General features: G+C 52.1%; 6 protein-coding genes and 1 non-coding gene across 7 annotated transcripts; 4 read left to right on the forward strand and 3 right to left on the reverse strand.

Annotated features, from left to right (window-relative positions):
- Window positions 1–495: 495 nt before the first annotated feature.
- PHACADRAFT_185461 (uncharacterized protein) lies at window positions 496–4434 on the forward strand (the record flags this gene model as incomplete). The annotated part of the gene is made up of 13 exons (XM_007397173.1): window positions 496–509; window positions 674–719; window positions 777–869; window positions 935–1219; window positions 1272–1348; window positions 1403–1436; window positions 1473–1565; window positions 1616–1705; window positions 1764–1986; window positions 2039–2460; window positions 2512–2583; window positions 2637–2822; window positions 2874–4434. The coding sequence occupies 13 exons, from the start codon at window positions 496–498 to the stop codon at window positions 3624–3626; spliced, it is 2388 nt and encodes a 795-aa protein (XP_007397235.1). The 3' UTR covers window positions 3627–4434.
- Window positions 571–662, reverse strand: PHACADRAFT_t95. Its single transcript has one exon. It is a non-coding gene; the product is annotated as a tRNA-Leu (tRNA).
- A 2033-nt stretch (window positions 4435–6467) lies between the features above and the next one.
- On the reverse strand, window positions 6468–8082 carry PHACADRAFT_210344 (uncharacterized protein; the record flags this gene model as incomplete). The annotated part of the gene is made up of 4 exons (XM_007397174.1): window positions 7892–8082; window positions 7645–7829; window positions 7314–7595; window positions 6468–6705 (listed from the first exon to the last, which is right to left on the reverse strand). The coding sequence occupies exons 1-4, from the start codon at window positions 7970–7972 to the stop codon at window positions 6468–6470; spliced, it is 786 nt and encodes a 261-aa protein (XP_007397236.1). The 5' UTR covers window positions 7973–8082.
- Window positions 8083–8432: 350 nt separating this feature from the next.
- Window positions 8433–10212, reverse strand: PHACADRAFT_258470 (uncharacterized protein). Its single transcript, XM_007397175.1, has 5 exons — window positions 9910–10212; window positions 9793–9857; window positions 9482–9739; window positions 8908–9425; window positions 8433–8860 (listed from the first exon to the last, which is right to left on the reverse strand). The coding sequence occupies exons 1-5, from the start codon at window positions 10079–10081 to the stop codon at window positions 8524–8526; spliced, it is 1350 nt and encodes a 449-aa protein (XP_007397237.1). The 5' UTR covers window positions 10082–10212; the 3' UTR covers window positions 8433–8523.
- Window positions 10213–10745: 533 nt separating this feature from the next.
- Window positions 10746–11614, forward strand: PHACADRAFT_258472 (uncharacterized protein). The gene is made up of 4 exons (XM_007397176.1): window positions 10746–10929; window positions 10987–11176; window positions 11230–11440; window positions 11497–11614. The coding sequence occupies exons 1-4, from the start codon at window positions 10755–10757 to the stop codon at window positions 11527–11529; spliced, it is 609 nt and encodes a 202-aa protein (XP_007397238.1). The 5' UTR covers window positions 10746–10754; the 3' UTR covers window positions 11530–11614.
- Window positions 11615–12285: 671 nt separating this feature from the next.
- PHACADRAFT_210347 (glycosyltransferase family 1 protein) lies at window positions 12286–14690 on the forward strand. The gene is made up of 11 exons (XM_007397177.1): window positions 12286–12532; window positions 12585–12741; window positions 12803–12968; window positions 13018–13215; window positions 13272–13352; window positions 13403–13452; window positions 13503–13746; window positions 13805–13891; window positions 13951–14070; window positions 14123–14193; window positions 14250–14690. The coding sequence occupies exons 1-11, from the start codon at window positions 12478–12480 to the stop codon at window positions 14569–14571; spliced, it is 1551 nt and encodes a 516-aa protein (XP_007397239.1). The 5' UTR covers window positions 12286–12477; the 3' UTR covers window positions 14572–14690.
- Window positions 14691–15203: 513 nt separating this feature from the next.
- PHACADRAFT_210348 (uncharacterized protein) lies at window positions 15204–18187 on the forward strand (the record flags this gene model as incomplete). The annotated part of the gene is made up of 5 exons (XM_007397178.1): window positions 15204–15622; window positions 15674–15914; window positions 15981–16878; window positions 16924–16985; window positions 18035–18187. 5 exons carry the CDS (start codon window positions 15204–15206, stop codon window positions 18185–18187), a joined length of 1773 nt encoding a protein of 590 aa, XP_007397240.1.
- Window positions 18188–18374: the final 187 nt, after the last annotated feature.

Consider the following 18374-nt stretch of genomic DNA (forward strand, 5'->3'; position numbering starts at 1 on the left):
CGATGTCCGATCCTGTATACTTTGCTCCCCGCTTTCGCGGCCGCTCCAGACAGTCTTGTCGTTTGTGTGTCATGGCACCGCAGTTCTCACAAGCGCCTTTCCTGTACTTCTTCGCTGCAGGTCCAGCCTTGGCCCCACGGTCGTACCAGTTGTCGAGCTTGTCTGCGGAGCGATCGTACTCCGGAATACGCTGGTGGGCTAGTGAGGGTGCGCCTGTGTCGAGATACCATGGGGCCTGCGCAATGTATTCTGTCGGTTGAGTGAGGAGGAGATGAACACAAATTGTAGCAAGAGAGACGTACGAGGGATGTGGGGATTGATGACTTTGCCCTCTGAATCTACAGCTGCTGGTGCGGTGCCCGCTTTCCGAGCCGCATCGAGATCCTTTTGTTTACGATACTCTTCTCGTGAGAGTTTTCCTGTTGCTGCGCATGCATATTAAAAAAAATATTCAAGCTGGACATACAGTGAGGTAATATACCTGTTGCAGAGGCCATGGCGGTCGCAGGGTGAGTGAAAAATAGACGCCGATGGGAGGCGGAGCAGATGCTGTAAGCGAGCAGCAAAAAATGACAGTGACGAGATTCGAACTCGCGCGGGAAACCCATCACGGATTGGGACACAGCCTAAACGTGACGCCGTAACCACTTGGCTACACTGCCATTATCGTCAGATGTTCTAATTTGCGTGATATTGACAACCATATCAACATTGATAAGGTGAGGCCATCTTGTTCTATATCTCCGTGTCCACATACGAGCACCCTCGACGTGTAGTCCCCGCAATCCTCAGCTACGAGGAGTATGGACAAAACAAAGTCGAAGCTTGCCGCATTCTTCGACAACGATGACGATGAAGCTGCATTTCCAGTGCGATGGATACGACATTATTATTGCCCTGTCCACGCTCACCAACGGCTTGCTTCCCTCGTTAGCCAAAGGCAGTAGAGGATCACAAACTCTCCCACTACACGCAAGGCACATTGCGCAAGTCAAAGCGGGAAAAAGAGAAAGAAGCCGCGGAGGCGAAGCGCAGGGAGGAAGAAGAGAACGCGGTCAAGGCCTATGCAGAGTTTATTCAGGCATTTCAAGGCGAAGATGTCGACCGTAGGAAGGCCGGGTCTTCCTTCGTTAAGGCTGGAAAAGAAGTCGTGTATGCTCCGTCAGCCAAGAGCGGTCCGGAACCCTCGCGAGCAGCTGTATCCATGTTCAACTCGGGGGTGAGTTGCGGAACATGTATCCGGCTACTGTCTAGTTACTGACTTCTCATAGCCCCCATCGCCGCCCCCAGTTGTTCCGAAGCCTAAAGGCAAGCGCGCGATGGATTCATTTCTAGAAGAGATTAAGAGGTAAGCTAGTCCCTTGCATCTATGTACCGGTGCCGATTGTCCTTTCGTAGAGAGCAAGCTTCGCGGGAGTCCCGCCTCGGACGACATGGTAAGTGTTTTGAGTTCATTTAAAACCGACCTGTAGCTTAATAATTTGCAAGCGACCCAGGGGCGTTCTGTGACGGCGATGGCGGCCTACGAGGGGCAGAGCGGCAGTAAAGATCGAGGGGACCCAGAAGTGAGCTTTACGTTTCTAACGACTCGTACATTGCTTACTCTTCTGGTTAGACATCCAACATTTTCGTTGCCAATCTCCCTCCGTACGTCAATGAGCAAAGCCTTGGCATGTTCTTTGCACGAATCGGCCCTGTCGGCTCTGTGTGTGCTCTTCGACTTCATACGCCGAGTGTTTCTCACTGGACGCGTATCATCACAGGTTAAGATTATGTGGCCTCGTGGAGACGCTTCCGTGGGTCCCGGCAATGACATGACTGCGTCCAGGCGCACCAAGAACACTGGGCTCAGTGGATTCGTAGCTTACATGAAGCGCAAAGACGCAGAAGCGGCTCTGCGAGAGCTTGACGGATTTGACTGGGGCGGGTCAGTCCTCAGAGTGGGCTGGAGCAAGGCAGTCCCAGTTGCTGCTAAGCCGATGTACGGTGAGTGTTTGCCCCACTTCCAGAGACTTTTGCGTGCTGACGCCGTTTGCAGTGGTGAAGAAAAGTAGATCGCACTCTAGGAGTAATTCGCGAAGCCGGTCACGAAGTCGCTCGCCTCGGCGACACCGGAGTGGAAGTCGCAGTCTTCGAAGGCGTTCTCATTCTCGAGACAGAGATCATCGCCGTTCATACAGCCAATCAGTCTCCAGATCGCGTTCTCGTTCGCGGTCGGGATCTCGTTTTAGACATGAAAGGCGGCGATCATACAGCCGACGACGTGACAGCCGGTCGCATTCGAGGCCGAGGTTTCGTTCCCGGTCCCGGTCGCGAGGACGCCCGAGCGATGAAGAAGAAATCTCGGAGCAGTTTATCCGCACTGTCGCCGCTGAAGTCAAGGGACATGGCGAAGAATATGCAAGGAGTTTACAAGAGCGCGAGCAATCAAATCCAAAATATGGCTTTCTCAAGCCAGGAGTAAGTAGATATCGTTGCATACTTGCTCTGCATGTATTCATCATATGCTAGCACCGCCGACATAAGCTTTACGTGAACCTTATCAAACGTGATAAGTCGATTGAACCGGAGTTCGATGACGAGGTATGTGAATCTTCTCTCTGTTACTCTGGTATCGATTGAGTTTATGTCAACAGGGGTACAACTCCATTTATTCTACTGATTCGGCGGAAGAATCTGAGCGCGAACGCGGGCGCAAGAACCAATTAGGTCGCCTCGCTAGGAAGCGGTTTGAAGCTATGCTCCGTGCACTTTCGGGTCGACGCGGCGAGCTTGCACGTTGCATGGCATTCAGCTTAGAACATGCTGAAGCCGCGTCAGAGGTAAGCCTCCTATGGTGGTGGCGTCTGAATGCCTAGCTGAGTATGTCACAGGTCGCAGACATCATCGTCTCTTCCTTGCTTGTCGATGGCACACCTGTACCCCGCAAGGTTGCTCGTCTTCACCTCATTTGCGACATCCTTCATAATTCCGCAGCCCCGCTTCCCATGGCTTGGAAATTCCGTCAAGAGTTTCAAGCTCGCCTCGGCATTGTCTTTGACCACCTCTCGACCATCTATCACTCCTTCCCAGGACGCATCACGGCTGAGACCTTCAAGAAGCAGATCGCCACTATTGTCGATATTTGGGACGATTGGATCGTATTTCCGCCTGACTTCACGAGTGAGCTGCGCCAGCGCCTCGAGGGACAGACCATCCCGCAGGTAGAGGAGGAAGAGGCAGATCCCGTCATTGCACAGAAGGAGACGATCCCGGCATTCAAAAGTAAATTCAAGTCAAGCTCGTTCCGGCCTGCAGAAGAGGTTGAGCCTACGCCAACGCCCTCCGCCGCGCCTACAGCTGCGGATGACGACGAAGGAGAGCCTATGGATGTTGGTAGCGATGCCGAAGTACCTGCCGTGGATGATGTGGATGGCATGCCGATCAATGATGACGTCGATGGAGAGCCTATCTCTGACGACATGGACGGTGAACCAATAGCAGAGGATCTCGATGGCGTTCCCGTAGCGGAAGATGTCGATGGGGAGCTCATTCTCGAGGATGTTGACGGTGTACCTATGGAAGGTACAGATGATGTGGATGGCGAACCTATGGACGACATTGACGGTGAATCTGTTCCTGTTTAATGTGTAGTTTCCAATGCTCTCCTGCAATGTATGCATGGATGTACCGCTATCGGCATGTATTTCTGGACAGCAGGGTACAATGGTAGCATGTCTGCCAGGGGATTACTCAGCCCCCGTACTAAGCACGACGCCCGATGAGCGTTTGTGATTCATTATGGCTCATTCGCATTTGTTAAGGGATAGATAAGAGGCATGCCAGAGATCTCCAACGGTACAACCGAGAGGTGGAACGAGAAGAGGGCTTGAACACGGAAAGGAATTGGTAGGGAAAGCTACGGGATATCTCGATAATGATCCAAACTGAAAGCCTAATAAGCCCTGGTATGCCATAACTCGAGCTCGTCGTCTGAAGTCGGAAAGCGCCTGTTAATCCTTGGCCGCTTCCGAGGATTGACGGAAAGTGTGGAGAGAATTGGTGCGATATTCCATGTGCTGCGTACCCTCTCGTCGATGACACTCCTCGTACAGGGAGCACGAGTGTACCATCCGCGTAGCGTGCATATACGCATTAGGGTAGTTAGGTCTAGCCTTCGTGCGTCTTCTTCAGAGATATCTTCCGCGCGAGTGACAAGTCCCCTAACTGCAGAAACAAAGCCTTCGTCCAGATCCAGACTTAACTCGCAGTAGACTAGAATGGCATCGATGCCGTCCTCCACCTCCAATTGCTCCTTGATAGCCCTGAAAGCGCGTTTGAGAACATTACTGAACTCCCATTGTCTCGCGATCTTGAAGACGGCCTTCCATTCGTTCAAGGGCATGTCCTCTACGCTTTCGAAAGGTCTGGAGATAGCTATGAGACGGCAGCCATAAATCAAAGGGAGCACAAGTGCAGTACCTAGGATACACGACTGCGAGGAACAGATCCATGTCTCCCGCTTTGACTCCTTCAAGCACTATAGGCTGCTCAGCAGAAGATCCTTCCACCGTTTTTCCACCGCTCGGGAGCTGGAACATGCCCTGGAACACTTCTGAGCCCTCTTCGAAGTCTCTGCGATTAAGTTTGTACAAGGTTCCCTCAACCTAAGTTGAGTAAGCCCATGGATCGTCAGTGAGACTGCATAACCAGGATATAGGAGATTGGTGCCTGAAATGCACCTGCAAGAAGAGGTCTTCGAAGAAGAACTTCCCGGATACATTGGGACCACATGCAACTCCACCATCGGTTCCTGAATTTGAAGACATTGTAGTGCGAAGGTTGGAGATTGAGTGTTGAGCGGGAAGTGAATGCCGATGTCGAGACTGAAGAAAAAGTGCCAGCGCGGAAGCCGCGAGCACGCCACGAAGGAGTTGCGCACCAAAGAGACGTGATGGCGCGGCATCAATTTCATTTACACTGAGCGTCGAAAGTAAATGAACACCCACTCGACACTCTCGTTCTCCGCGACCCCTGAGTTTTAAATGCCGGAAATATTTGTGCGAGATGTATCATACATAAGAACACTAAATATAAAATTTTGAAAGCTTTAAGCAGATTGCAAGAATGTTATGAAAGGATGACATCTCCACTCACACTCAAGCTGGCACTTTTGACAGAAGTTTGGCCATGCTCTGCCAAAATACCGTGGCCTATGCGCCCAAATTTTTTTGTAGGATGCTTCACCCCTTGCTCCTAGTAACCAGGGCTATTCATAAGGGGATGCTCCCCAGAGCTTTCCAGCTAATAATGGATCTTGGCAGCATTCTTCCTCTTACATTGCCTTCCACTACTGACTCTTGGCTAGAGACTGAAGGTCCCTCTTTTCCACTCAGTGAGTCGAACAACCTTGCAATTGTTTAGCAGAGTTGTGATCAGGACCTCAGGAGAAAGAAGGCAAAGCATACACACCTTCCTTGGTGGACTGCTTGCATGTTCCCTCTAAAGTGTGCTCCAGAACATTCTTCTACACAGAGTTGAGCACAACTTAGGGAAATATGCTACTTCTTAGGGTAATATACAAGAGATTGACAAAGGTTTGAAATATAATTGTGGGGATTTACAATGCCAGGATGCAATATACTTGACTGGTGCTCTCTGGTTTGTCATTCCACAGGTAATTGCCTTCTCTCAACCAAATACATGCTTTCCAATGAGCTGTATTGGATGGCAACTCCATCCTATGCTATTCCAAGTCATATCATGGCCATCTGAGTGGCAGGGAATGCACATGGACTTCTGGGAGAATATGTAACACCTCCACTCCTCAAATTTCCAGAGCACGATCACTTCCATGTAAAATGCCTGAAAGGGTCTCAAAATTTTTCTTGAGCAAGTCAGACTCCAAATGTAGCTGCCAGAGAGCCGAATAGTTTGTGGTACAGATCTTACATCCAAACCTGCATTATTTATGCAAAAGTTGCTCTAGAAACTGGCTGTAGTGCACAATTTTTGCTAATCATTATATCACAATTTTCTGTGAATATTCAAGCCAAAACCTTGTAGAATGCACACAAATAAAAGCTTAGGAGTAGCTTGGAGACTCATGCTGCAATAGTGGCTGGATCTCGGGCGGCATGGGTGTTCATTTACTTTTGACGCTCAGTGTATTTGCTCGTAGGAACTACATCATCAGCTGACAATCAGGGAACCTAGTCTCTGACAGCACTACACAGGCAACCGGGAAATTGAGTAGTTTCACAATTGTAGGAATTCCACGATATCGAGGGAAAATTTGGCGATATCGAAATCGCGCTGACCGTAGTCAGCCGAGACGCAGATTCTGTCCTGCCAGGAAACCGCATGGGCGGATCTCAGACCTACGATCTGAGCGCCTGCACAGACCGGCCATTGCCGCCCACGAGCTCATTGTCGCAACGAAACAGTCGAGAAACCTCTGCAATTTATACTACGCAGAATACAGCATGCTACATATCACTTTCATTGGATGGACTGGCCGCAGGTCCACCAGGTCCACCAGTAGTAGGTGCAGACAGGATTGCAGGCCCTTCGTCATCGAAACCATCTCCAACATTGCCCGCACCATACCCAACGTCGTCCACAGCATCCAATTCCTCGTTATCATCTATGTCAACAAACACGCCTGTACCTTCGTAGCCCTTGCCATGCTTCTTATAGTCTTCAGCAATAATTTCTTCCTTCCATCTGACAGCCATTCAAGTCACGTCTTGACGGCCCCACACAGGTCAGACTCGGTTTCAGCTCACATGGATTGCAGGAACTGGTCGTATAGAAATCCATGCGGGGAACTGGCTGGATGGAATCTGGCTTCTGGCACAACACGGGCGTCTCGATTTCGAGACACGCAATGCTGCACGTGCGGCGCTGGAATCTGACGCTATCTCTTCGAAATTCCTTAAATTGTGAAACTGACTGAATTTCCCGTTTCCCTGTGATAGCTAGAATCCTAGAATGTATATATAGGCTTCACGCGAATGCTCGCCGCGGCCTCGACAGTAGCTGTTGCGAAGACAAGTTCTTAATATATTGCAGCATCGAGAGGCTCTGTCCCATCTGTACGTAGATATACTTGCATAGATGTTCAGCGACATTTGATGAGCTCCCTAGTGAACAGGCTGCATAATCGGACTGGGACTGCATGCTATCCGAAATACATGCGACTCCTCCGACGCTGGTTTAGCATGTTTAGAGGAGCTAGAGCTGGCACCAATGGTACGTTCCATGCAGAGCATATTTTGCTGGGAAGCTGAGCCCGTGCCCTCGTCGCCGAGTACCAGCCCCGTATGGTGCACAGCCGCATGATGGTCCCCAGCTCCAGCTTCTCCGCCTCGTTGCACGAGACTTCTTCCTCTCTCTCGATGATGCTCTGCGCAGCTAGGACAAAGTCCTCGTCTATGTTTAGGTGGAGTTCCTGGTAGAGGAGAATGGTGTCCATGCTGTTTGCACCACGCATGTGCTCCTTGAACGCGCTCAGCGCCTGCGTGCGGACGCCCTCGAAGTCCCACATCGTCGCGAGCTTGAAGACCGCCTTCCACCGTTCCAGAGACATCGGCGCCGAGGCGGAATTGGAGGATCTGTGCGCTGTCTTGAGACGAATCATCTCACCCTGCCTAGAAGTCGCACCTTGAGTAAAGGACGGCAAGGAAGTCCTCCAGCTCCGCTGCCCTGATTCCCTCAAGCACTAGCGGGAACTCCGCTGAAGAGCCTTCGTCTTTCGGGTAAGCGCTGGGCAGCTCGAACATATGCCTGAACACTTCAGAGCCGCTCTCGAAGTCCTGACGGTGGACCTTGAAGAGCGTATCTTCAGCCTAGTACGCACGCGCCGTCAGGGGGTATATGGCAGCCAGTGCAGCTATCAATGCTAACGCACGCGTATGAATAGGTCCTGGAAATAGAACCTGCCGGATCTCTTCACTTGAGCTGGCTCTATAGCTTGTGGCTGAGAAGACATCGTGCGAGGTTGTAGTAGTATGAACGTCGAAAACGTTATGCAGTGAGGGCGCCTTAAATCGCCATTGAACGGCCTCACTGGAAGACTCTTTTGACGATCATGATTTCATCAAAGAAACCATCGTCCAGCACAGTGCGAAGCGTAAGTAACTGAGACCTTAAGCTGCATACGAGATGATACATATACATATGGAGAGCTGTCGGTTTCTCGTCAAACCCGCCGCCCAGTCACGAAAGACAAGACAAGACGGCCCCTTGAGATATCGCCCCTGTAAGGGAGGAGGTCCATCTCGCACATCAAGAGACCCTATCCTTCATCGTGATCATCAGCCACTGTCCTGTGAAGGGAAGTGGCTGTGCCATCCAGACGGGCTAGTAAGAGTGCGGGCGCGATTGTAGGGGAGGCAAGAGAAGCAGAGGACACACCTTGCGCACCACTCCAGCGAGAGAAAAGAGGGTGTCCGAGCAAAGTCATACAAATTCTAATAGTACAGCATACATCCAAGGGTCCTGTGCCATAAAGCGTTTTAGGTCGCAAGTTGATGTCTTACCTCAGCCCTCGCGGACGACCTCCTCGACCGCCTCGACAAAGATCCGGATACCCTTCTGCATGTCGTCCTTGGCGATGTTCAGAGGCGGGATGAACCGGACGACCTCATAAACGCTCGTCGTAAGGATGAGCAGGCCCTTCTCGTGGCAGCGCTTCGCGACGCGTGTCGCAAGCTTCTCGGGGACGGTCTTGTCAACAAAAGCGTCGTACGGACCAGAACCGGTGGGAGAGGCGAACTCGACGGAAACCATGAGACCCTGCCCACGTACGTCTAGGATAGTGCGCTTCAGGTGCTCTTTAGCTCTAAGCGTGTTGAGAGCTTGGAAGAGTTCCTGGGAACTGGAGGACTTGTAAGAAAAAGCTGCGGCGGGGAAGGACGGACATACCGGGCCTGGACATTTTCGAGGACCTTCTCCTCCTTGAACGCGTCCGCAACTGCAACTGCAGCCGCACAGGCGACCGCGTTGCCGGCGTAGGTTCCGCCCAAGGAACCGGGCTTCAGCTTATCGGTGAACTCCTTCTTGCTCACGACGCCCGACAACGGGAAGCCGTTCGCGAGACCTTTGGCTATCGTCATGATATCCGGGCGCACGCGCGAATACTCAATATTGAACATCTTGCCTGTGCGCCCGAAGCCACTCTGCACCTCGTCTATGATGAGCAGGATGTTGTGCTTGTCGCAGATCTCGCGAACGCCCTTCAGAAACTCGACTGGTGTGGGCACGTAGCCGCCCTCGCCGAGGAGCGGCTCAATGAGGATTGCGGCGGTATCCTTCGGAGTAGTCTGTTGAGAGAGAAGTAGGTTTAATTGGTTGAGGCACATGGCGGAGATTTGTGATGGGTCGGTCGATGCCGGCACTCCGAGTTGGTGCCAGTAGGGGTAGGGCATGGTGAATACGCCAGGCTGCGCACGACATGTCAGCTCGACGCATTCCGCATGATGCAAGGATCTGCATTTACCATGAGTGGGTGGAAGCCTTCACTATAGATTGTCTTGCTCCTAGTAACGGCCATGGCGCCGAACGTACGACCATGGTAGCCACCTTGCAGGGCTATAATGTTCTGTTTCCCAGTGATCGTCCTGGCCATCTTAATTGCTGCCTCTACTGCCTCCGATCCCGAGTTCCAAAAGAAGAATGAGTCCAAGGAGGGATCAGGCATGATCGGCAGGAGCCTCTCGATGAGCTGTAGGTATGGGCCGGTGAATGCGAGACTGCACTGAAAGGACGTGTCAGAAGGTTACTGTAAAGCATGAGGATGAACGTTCGTACCTGGCCATGAACGAGCTCCATGCACTGCTTCGCTGCAGCGGCGCTGACCTTAGGATGACAATGGCCTACAGGAGAGTGTCAACGTCAGATAATAACAGCGTGTTGTTCTGCACTCACCAAGGCCAGTCACTCCAATACCCGTCGTGAAATCGAGCATCGTCCTACCGTCTCCAAACGTCACATACGAGCCCGAGCCCTTGGTCATGACACCCTCAATCTGACGTCCAAGGCCATTAGTGACATGTTTGCGGCCGAAATCGACCAGGGAGGTGTAACTCTGCGATGACATGGCGCGTTGATGTCTAGTGGGAGCGGAGGGTGAGGACGAGCTTCTGGGCATCGACGCCGTTGCTTCGACTGACCCGGAGACTGCGGCACTCATCCTCGTGAGAGGGAGCCGCTTGGCAAAGCGAGTGGTGGTGTACATGGTCGTAGCGAGTCAAAGAGCATGGGAGTCATCGTGGTTAGGATGTAATTGGCCGGCGTCCAGCTTGTGGAGACTAGCGATCAACGAGGTCCCGCGCTCCTTGCTCCGTACCACTTCTAGGTCCACACACGACGTCAACCGTAACGTCCGTTATGGTCCGTCATGAGTAGGCCCAGACAGATACAACCGTAAATGGGTTAGGCTTGCAAAATTGAAGTACATATTATGTAGGGAGCATGGGTATCATGTTCTTTCTGTGCTACTCTGAATCATGACAATATTATATGCATCGTTGTAGTCACCAGCCGAAGTATTTTATTTTCCTTGTAGAGCATGGGAAGGCGGAGAAGCTCGACTGCTTGGCTGGGTCGATCTCGCCTCGGGGCCGTCGACTTTGGTGCGGTGGATACTGATGATGTCACGGAGGGGCAGGATCGAATAACACTCACGCTGTCAGTCCCAACAGTATATAAAGCTCTTGGTCTCTTGGTGGACTTCTGACCAAGCCAGCAATATTTCCATCTAGCCCGTCGTTATGTCTTACAACAAAGAGCTCGACCCTTATTCCGCCAAAGCCCAGAACGACAACCTCACTCCTCAGGAGAAGATCGATGGCCTCCACTCCATCGTTAAGAAGGTCAAGACGGGTATGCTTACCACCCGCTCTGCGGACGGCCTAATGCACTCGCGTGCCATGTCTCCTGCCAGCCGTAAGCATCTGACACAAGCGCGCCTCCCCCCCCCCGCGAAACTCATGCGCCACTTAGCGAACGAACCCAATCAGGTCAACCTTATCTTCATCGCAAACCGTGCCTCACACAAGTTCGACGAGATCGAGAACGACTCTCACGCGAATGTCTCGTTCTATGACGACAAGTCAACGCATTGGGCGTCGTACAGCGGTATCGCTAAGATTAGCCAGGAAAAGGAGCTCATTGCCAGGCACTGGAGCTCAACGTACGCTGTCACGTCTTTCCTTTTCAGAGTTGCCTGACGCTGATTTGGCGCAGGACCTCTGCCTGGTTCGGCGACCTTGGCGATGGCATTCACAAAGGCGACCAGAACGACCCTCGCGTAGCCGTCATCGAAGTCATCCCCGAAGAGGTCCGCTACTGGTTGTCGACGGCCAACGCGGTCACCAAGGCGGCAGATATCGTCGCCAGCGCGGCGATCGGCAAAGTTTCTGCGCCTGGTGAACTGCGTACTATAACCAAGCAAGAAGTACGTGCTGCTCGGTTTGGCACCATGTGTCCTCTGTTTGCTGAACTGCTGGATAGATCCAACTCATTCAGGGCCTGCATCATAAGTAGGTCCATCAAACGAAGGCGGCAAGCAGTGTACTTTTAGTGCAAAGGAATGCAATATACTTGGGATTATCCATGGGATACTCTGTTTAGAGCGGCACGGCATACTCCGCCGATGACTTGGTGTTTTATCCTGAATGCCGACAAGGTTGCGTATCGTACCTCGCATCTGGCGGAGCGAATATTTGCGTAGGTGGCGGCGTTGTCCGTCGGATTAAGACCAAGGAAGATTTATCAACTGCCTGCTACTCCGGTATTCTTGAGCGAGGTCACATACTCCACATAAGCACCAATAGCCAGCTTGGGAGCGCGTCATAAAGTAACCCCAGTCATTGGGTGGAGAAAACGATCCGACGCTTGAAAGCTTGAATATTGAACTCGTTTCTGGGCGCAATTCTGCTCTCGTATTCACGGGATTGAATACCGGTGGTGAGCCTGTCGCGTTGCTTACAGAGTGGGTGCAGCTAGAGACAGGTGTACACGAACATCGTTACGTGTGCACGGCGAATTCCGAACTCCGACAGCTTTGTGGCGCCCTGCCGACGGCGCTTGCTCACTCAGCCAACACAAGAGTAACATATTACCGACATGGCTTGAGAAAATGAACATCTCAAGCCCAGTCTTCCAGTGAGCCGACTGTCTGTGTGCGAAAATTGCTGATAAGTTGCTGATTGATGACAGTGCGTTATGACCTGCACTGGTATTATATCCCGGAGCGCTCGGTGAAAAATTGTGCACAGTTCTGAGTCAGTTGTGCAAGCCAACATGGATCTTCCAGTTGACGAACGCCGGCTAGGAACGCGGAGAAGTATACCTCCGCAACTATGCGCGACGAGTTCTTTTTTTATTCGTTCGAAAGAACTCGAACGCGCTAGTATTGATATTTAAGGCCTGTTCGTGGCCTCCTTTAACCCCGTCCAGCGAGCCCCGCCCTTAGACACGTCACTCTCTCTAATGGCGACCTTGCAACATCGCCCTCACATTCTCATTGCTGTTTACATGGGCTGGGGTACGTGCACAATTCTTCCCAGCTGGATGTTGAATAACTGAAGTCTCTTCAGGCCACGTACGACCTATGTGCGCATTGGCCACCAGACTGGTCAAGCTGCGTAGCGTCATCATTACTTTTCTCACTTCGTGCCAGATGTACGACAAAGTCACGAAAGAAATTCTGTGCAACTTTGAAGACGGCGAGGATGCGCTGCAGTCTCGTATTAGGTGTCGTCTGCCGCCATTATTATGCTTCTGCAGTCCACTAACGGTGCTATCTATTGCTAAGGGTCGCTGGACTTGTTGCCCACGAGCATGATATGTTTGAGCAAGAGATCATCGGCAAGTCATTCGAGCAGCGGCTTCAAAGAATCCTGGCCGCGGAATCTGCATTTTGCTCGACGAAGCAGAGAGATATTCCTGCTCTCAGCCCGCCCCATGCGCTCATAATCGACGTGAGTGAATTTAGGGCGAGGCGCTTTGCGGCCACTGACCTTCTCTCAGATGTTCGCATACCATTTCTTTCAGATAGCGCGCAAACAAAGTGGCACTGTAAAGATCTTAGTCTCGTTGCCCCCGCCGATACTGTGCATGTCTTTTCTTTCTGGTCCGTTTGGATCCGACACGCATGGGGAGCTTGATCGAAGAGTCCAAGCTCATATGAGGAAGACGGGGCAAATATTTATAGAGGCCGCAGGGGCGGTGCGTTTCTATAGTTGTGTGTTCGCAAATGGCGTCCAGTCCTCACACTTCACCAGGTGACTTTTCCTCTGAATAACGAAGTTGTCCAGATACCTGGTCTTCCACCCATGTATGACTACGAAAAATCTCCCCAGGAGGTATGTCCGCCTCGAGCTTGCCTAAAATGACCATATTGAATACATTACAGCCTGTGATCAAAGTGGCAACCATCGGACACTTGCATGTTACCGCTGCCAGGTACGTTAGACTTCACTCTTCTCGTCTCCTTGGCTCACATTCATGTATAGCCTCGTGCACGAGTGCGACGGAGTGATCTCCTGCTCAATGGCATGCATCGAGCCTCAGGAGATCCTTCTAGCCTTCTTCGACTTCCTTGCTCTGAATTCGCGGAAGATGTACGTCCTCGGGATTCTCCTACCAGAAAGAAAACGGTTGGACGAATTGGAAAAGACTCAGGCCGCGAAGTCTGCTGAGATCACAAATTTTATGCAGAACGTGCTCGAGACGCTTGGAGAGCGGTCCATGATATATGTGCGTCCTCGGCAAGCCACACCGTAGCCTGCGTACTAAATTTCCTTACGTCTGGCAGATATCTTTCGGAACAGTCGTCTGGACCACTCAGCCAGAGAAGGTCTGGACGTTCTTGGATGTCCTCATGGACCAGAAGATTCCGTTTGTAAGTCCTCCGGCATCATTGTACTCTGATTTGTGTCTTATTCTTCCCAACTACTACAGATCATGGCTCAGGCTTCCCCGTTTTGTCACCTTACGGCAGAAGTTGCACAGAGGGTGAAAGCTTCTGGGACAGGCCTCATCACATCGTGGGCTCCACAGCAGGCAATCCTTGAGCACCCGGTACGCTGGTCTTGTGCTCCGCACATCAATCCAGGCTCACGTAAGCATGCAGGTCACCGGATGGTTCGTCACGCATGGCGGATTCAACAGCATCACCGAGTCTATTCACGCAGGCATCCCCATGTACGCATCGTTCCGTCCATCTCCCACTATACAGACGCTGACATGGGCCAAATCAGGATCTGCTGGCCCTTCGGCGGCGACCAGCCCCTGAACGCAATTCATCTGACGGAGAACCTCGACGTTGCATACGAGCTCTTCGAGGTTCGCACGGGCGAGTCAGGCCTCAAGCCCATCTATCGCACGGGCAAGGCCCCAACGGGCACGCTCGAGGCTGTTCGCGAAGAGGCGATCACGGTGCTCGGAAAGGCCTTCGGGGAAGATGGTGTGAAGAAGCGAGCGAATATCCAGAGGTTGAGAGAGGCGTCTCTCAAGTTATGGAAGGAGGGCGGCGAGGCCCACGTTGCTGCTGAGCAACTGCTGGACTGGATTTCGGCTTAGATCACTTCGTGTAGAGGGTACCGAGAAATTGGGATTGCAAGATTTTACATCACAGACTCTATATAGACACATTTATGCGTGCCCATAAATGTAAGCGATGCGTAGGGAAATAAGGGAAACATCCGACTGATATCTAAGTTTATGGCACGGCGACCCAAAGCGCAGCATTTCTTACTGTTATATTCATGCTAACTTCTGGTCTTGCAACCTTCTCATTTTCCTTTTTGCCCCAAAGTAGCGCGAAGTCCTGCCACCTAATCACACGTTTGCTGGTACCTAGTACGCACTGTACGCACTGATCAGTATCCGAGGTCCCGCGCGCCAAGACCCTGAAACCGCTCATCACGACATTAATTACGTGCGCTGTTGGCGCGTTGCCAGCAATCTCCCCTCTGATCCAGCTTGTACTCAGGAATCGTGGGCAGATATGAGTGAGTTGGACTAGTTGTGGGCCTGCTGAAGATTTCGCGTATTGTCTCTGACATTGTGTGCATTTCAGGTGCTGTGGACTGCGAGGACAGAATCCAGCTATCTACGCTACCTGCCGAACTAGTTGCTCAGATCTTATATCATCTGGATGTGGGCAATTTAACCAAGTGCAGACAGGTTTTTATCTCCAGCTTTCCGGCGAAATGCCAGTTTTATTCATTACATGCCAGCTTTCTACTCTCTTCCGCGTCATCATCGACAACACTGCCCTCCTGCAGTACAAAACTGAACTCGCCCTGACAGGCAACCTAGATGGACCTGACACGCACATCAGCGTGGCTACGCGTCTTCAGAGGCTACGTAGCTCCCAAAATGCGTGGAAGACCTTCGGCTGGACTAAGGAGACATTTGGACCAGTCTTGAAAGAGTCTTGCGCGCACATATCGGGAAGCATCCTCGCGCAGATGGGCAGCGATTGCACCATGATCTGCAGCCAGCTCCCTTCTCTCAGTCGCAATATACCGTACAAGGAGCGGAAGCTTGCCAGCGGAAGGTTTGGGTTCGAGGTCATCGAGTACGCCCTCGACCAGGGGCAGGATTTGCTCGTCCTTGTCGAAGAGACGTGAGTATCTAGTCCAGTCGATTGAGTCAGTCTCTGACGTTGCTGATGCAGGGCGGATGAAGAACAATACTTCTTCAACCTTCATTTGCGCTCACTCGAGTCAAATGTGCTGCACCCTCTTGGATCATCAGTCAAGATGTCTGCTCCTCTAGGTACCCGCGAGCTGCAGGAAGATTGTTGCCTCGACATGATGATCTCAGATGACTACATCGGCATGATGATCTACGAAGAAACACTGTTGCGGTTCACAGAGCTCTGGATCTGGAATTGGAAGACCGGCGATGTGAAGCTCGTAAGTCTCTTCGGGACATCTTCGCGGAAAAGAATCGATTATTTTTCTATTGGCTCTCGACCACAGAATGTGCATGGTAACCTCGAGCACGGATATTCTTCGCATTCCTTCATGTTCATTGGCACTGGGCAACTGCTAGTGCCTATAATTACGACAGCGGACGATTTCGATCCAGACGCAGAGGTTAAAGGCGTACTCCCTGTCTTTGACTGTGCCACAACCCGATCCAGACCCTGCACGTACGAACATGCCCTAAAGCACTATGCAACCACCGTCTTTCACCTCCCTGCGACACGGCGAGGGGTTGAATGCGCCAGACTGGACCTTTTCGGGACACCGTACGCGTCACTCCCTCGCGGAGCGCATAGGAAACTGGACGTGCCCTACTACGCCTCTCCGGAAGACCAGCTCCTCGCGTTCCGCCTATGGATGCTCAAGAGCACTGATGAGTGGAAACACTACACTCTTTTCGTCTCTAGCAGGACGTTACGTGATGTCGCCAGGACCACGCGACTCGGTGCGTCACGGAGCGAGAGGACAGTGGTAGTCGAGTGGGATGCTTGGGCAAGCATGTCTAGGATGGTCCCCGAGATACGTACCATGCACCATGCGCATCTGTCGCAAATGCGTTGCATCATTGCAGAGCCTGCGCCAAGTAGATCCCACGGACGAAAGCAGGACGTCTTGTGTCTTTACGAGTTTGCCTCGCCGCTGCTGTTGCGCAAAGAGCTGAGCAACCCGGTCTGTCCCGGAAGTGTGGCGGGGGTAGCGGACCTTCCATTCTACGGCCTAGGGTCCTCAGAGATTAATCATTTAGACGTATGGACGAAGCCCATCAAGACCGCCCTCCCCTTCAGGAAGACTGTATCCAACCTCGAAGTCTCGCAGCAAGATGGCTATCAGATAAACGAGGACTGTATCATCTTGCGGAGTGTTCGTCCGAAGTACGTCGTCCACCTGCGAGGTGCAACCAGGTCCTGACTGACCATCGACTTCGTGAATGTCACAGGGATGTATGCCGCATATTATCGTTCTAAGGCTGTCAAGGCTGCCTCACCTCGAGTACGGATGGTGCGCTGTTTGCATGTTCACCGGCTTTGGGCCTAAATCTCCATTGACTTGTAGTGACGCACGGCTCCCGACACTATGTCGCAATCTCAACCCTTATACGCCTGTGGACTTGAATCATGTTCGCTTCAGCAAGACTGGACCTTGGTTGGAGTCGAAGAATTCCTGGTCTTATTGCATCAGAGCCACCCTGCTCCTTCCGCGGCCAAGTGTTCTTATGGCGCTTTACAAAAAGACCCTGATCGTCAATTTTACTCGCTTCACTGCGTTTGATCGCCATCACGCTGGAACTCAGTGCTCGGCGCGTCGTAGTAGTATGTTGTGTTCACCTAGTGGAGCCATATACTCGACCGAGTCAGGCCTCCGCGTCCCAAGCTGGAAGCAAGTTGCCAAGTCGCTATATGGTACACGCAGTACATAGTCGACATCTAGGAAGCCGCCTGTGCTCGGCACACTGTACATAGACGAACTCGAGCAGAAGGAGAAGGAGAAGCTGAAAGGACGGCCCAAGTTTGGGTGTAAAGACTCTGCTAAGATACATGCATGAATGTCTTCTTGTATGTGTTCTCGAGCACGGGTAACTGGATAAATGGAAGTTCGTCCCGAGAATGCTGCGCGAACCAGAAACCGCTGTAGGTTGAACTGTTTGGCAGGGAACATGATGCACTGGCCATTGTCACTCCTATCGATATCCGAGGGCTAACGCATCCCGACGGAGAGCTGGCCACTGCTGCCACAGCGATCAACGTCAAGACCATGGCGTACACGATGTCCAGCGGATTGAGCCGTTCTGCCGGGATAGTCTGACAAGCAAACGGTGAAGGTTATCGCTTGTATCAAACATACTGGTCAGTCGGCACAAATTGCACTCACGTACTCGTGGTAATAGAGGCCAGTAGATAACGACTGCACGCTGTCCAATATGCGCCGCGCCGCAAGACGAGCGACTTCAACGCACTCACTGTGACATTTGACACAATTATGTTTGACCGGCCAACACAACCTGTCGGTATCATATTAACCTTCCATTCGTCCACGGCGTGGGCTGGCAGGTCGAGCTCTCATACCCTGCGTTCTTGAAGAACTACGGCGAGAAGCCGATTCTCGACGTGCCGGCGTTCCCGTACGACCTACAGCGCATGGGCCGCCTGTACGAGCAGGGCGATGATAAGCTCCAGCGCACAGTCAGGATGGCAACTAAGTAACTCCAACAAAAACAACTCAGGCAAGTTCAACCCCTGAGAGCACCTAGAGTTCGTCCGGGATAATTGGGACGACCCGTTCATCCTGAACTGTCGAGAACGTCGAGACTGCGCCGATTGACACCCTTGTTGACGGAATCGTCGTATCCACGTCAGCAAGCTGGGCGGTCGCCTGACTTCTTGCAAGGCG

The sequence above is a fragment of the Phanerochaete carnosa genome, assembly GCF_000300595.1.
Source record: "Phanerochaete carnosa HHB-10118-sp unplaced genomic scaffold PHACAscaffold_6, whole genome shotgun sequence".
Lineage (NCBI taxonomy): Eukaryota > Fungi > Basidiomycota > Agaricomycetes > Polyporales > Phanerochaetaceae > Phanerochaete > Phanerochaete carnosa.

Bases quoted from the DNA above. Each gene is read 5' to 3' on its own strand.
- PHACADRAFT_210347 (XM_007397177.1), top strand. From the start codon at position 12,478: ATGGCGACCTTGCAACATCGCCCTCACATTCTCATTGCTGTTTACATG. The intron at 12,533-12,584 runs GTACGTGCACAA...AAGTCTCTTCAG, and splicing joins TGCTGTTTACATGGGCTGGG to GCCACGTACGACCTATGTGC. The intron at 13,892-13,950 runs GTAAGTCCTCCG...CAACTACTACAG, and splicing joins TGGACCAGAAGATTCCGTTT to ATCATGGCTCAGGCTTCCCC.
- PHACADRAFT_258472 (XM_007397176.1), top strand. From the start codon at position 10,755: ATGTCTTACAACAAAGAGCTCGACCCTTATTCCGCCAAAGCCCAGAAC. The intron at 11,177-11,229 runs GTACGCTGTCAC...GATTTGGCGCAG, and splicing joins GCCAGGCACTGGAGCTCAAC to GACCTCTGCCTGGTTCGGCG. The intron at 11,441-11,496 runs GTACGTGCTGCT...ACTGCTGGATAG, and splicing joins GTACTATAACCAAGCAAGAA to ATCCAACTCATTCAGGGCCT.
- PHACADRAFT_258470 (XM_007397175.1), bottom strand. From the start codon at position 10,081: ATGTCATCGCAGAGTTACACCTCCCTGGTCGATTTCGGCCGCAAACAT. The intron at 9,426-9,481 runs GTAAATGCAGAT...TGTCGTGCGCAG, and splicing joins AAGGCTTCCACCCACTCATG to CCTGGCGTATTCACCATGCC. The intron at 8,861-8,907 runs GTATGTCCGTCC...CAAGTCCTCCAG, and splicing joins CTCGAAAATGTCCAGGCCCG to TTCCCAGGAACTCTTCCAAG.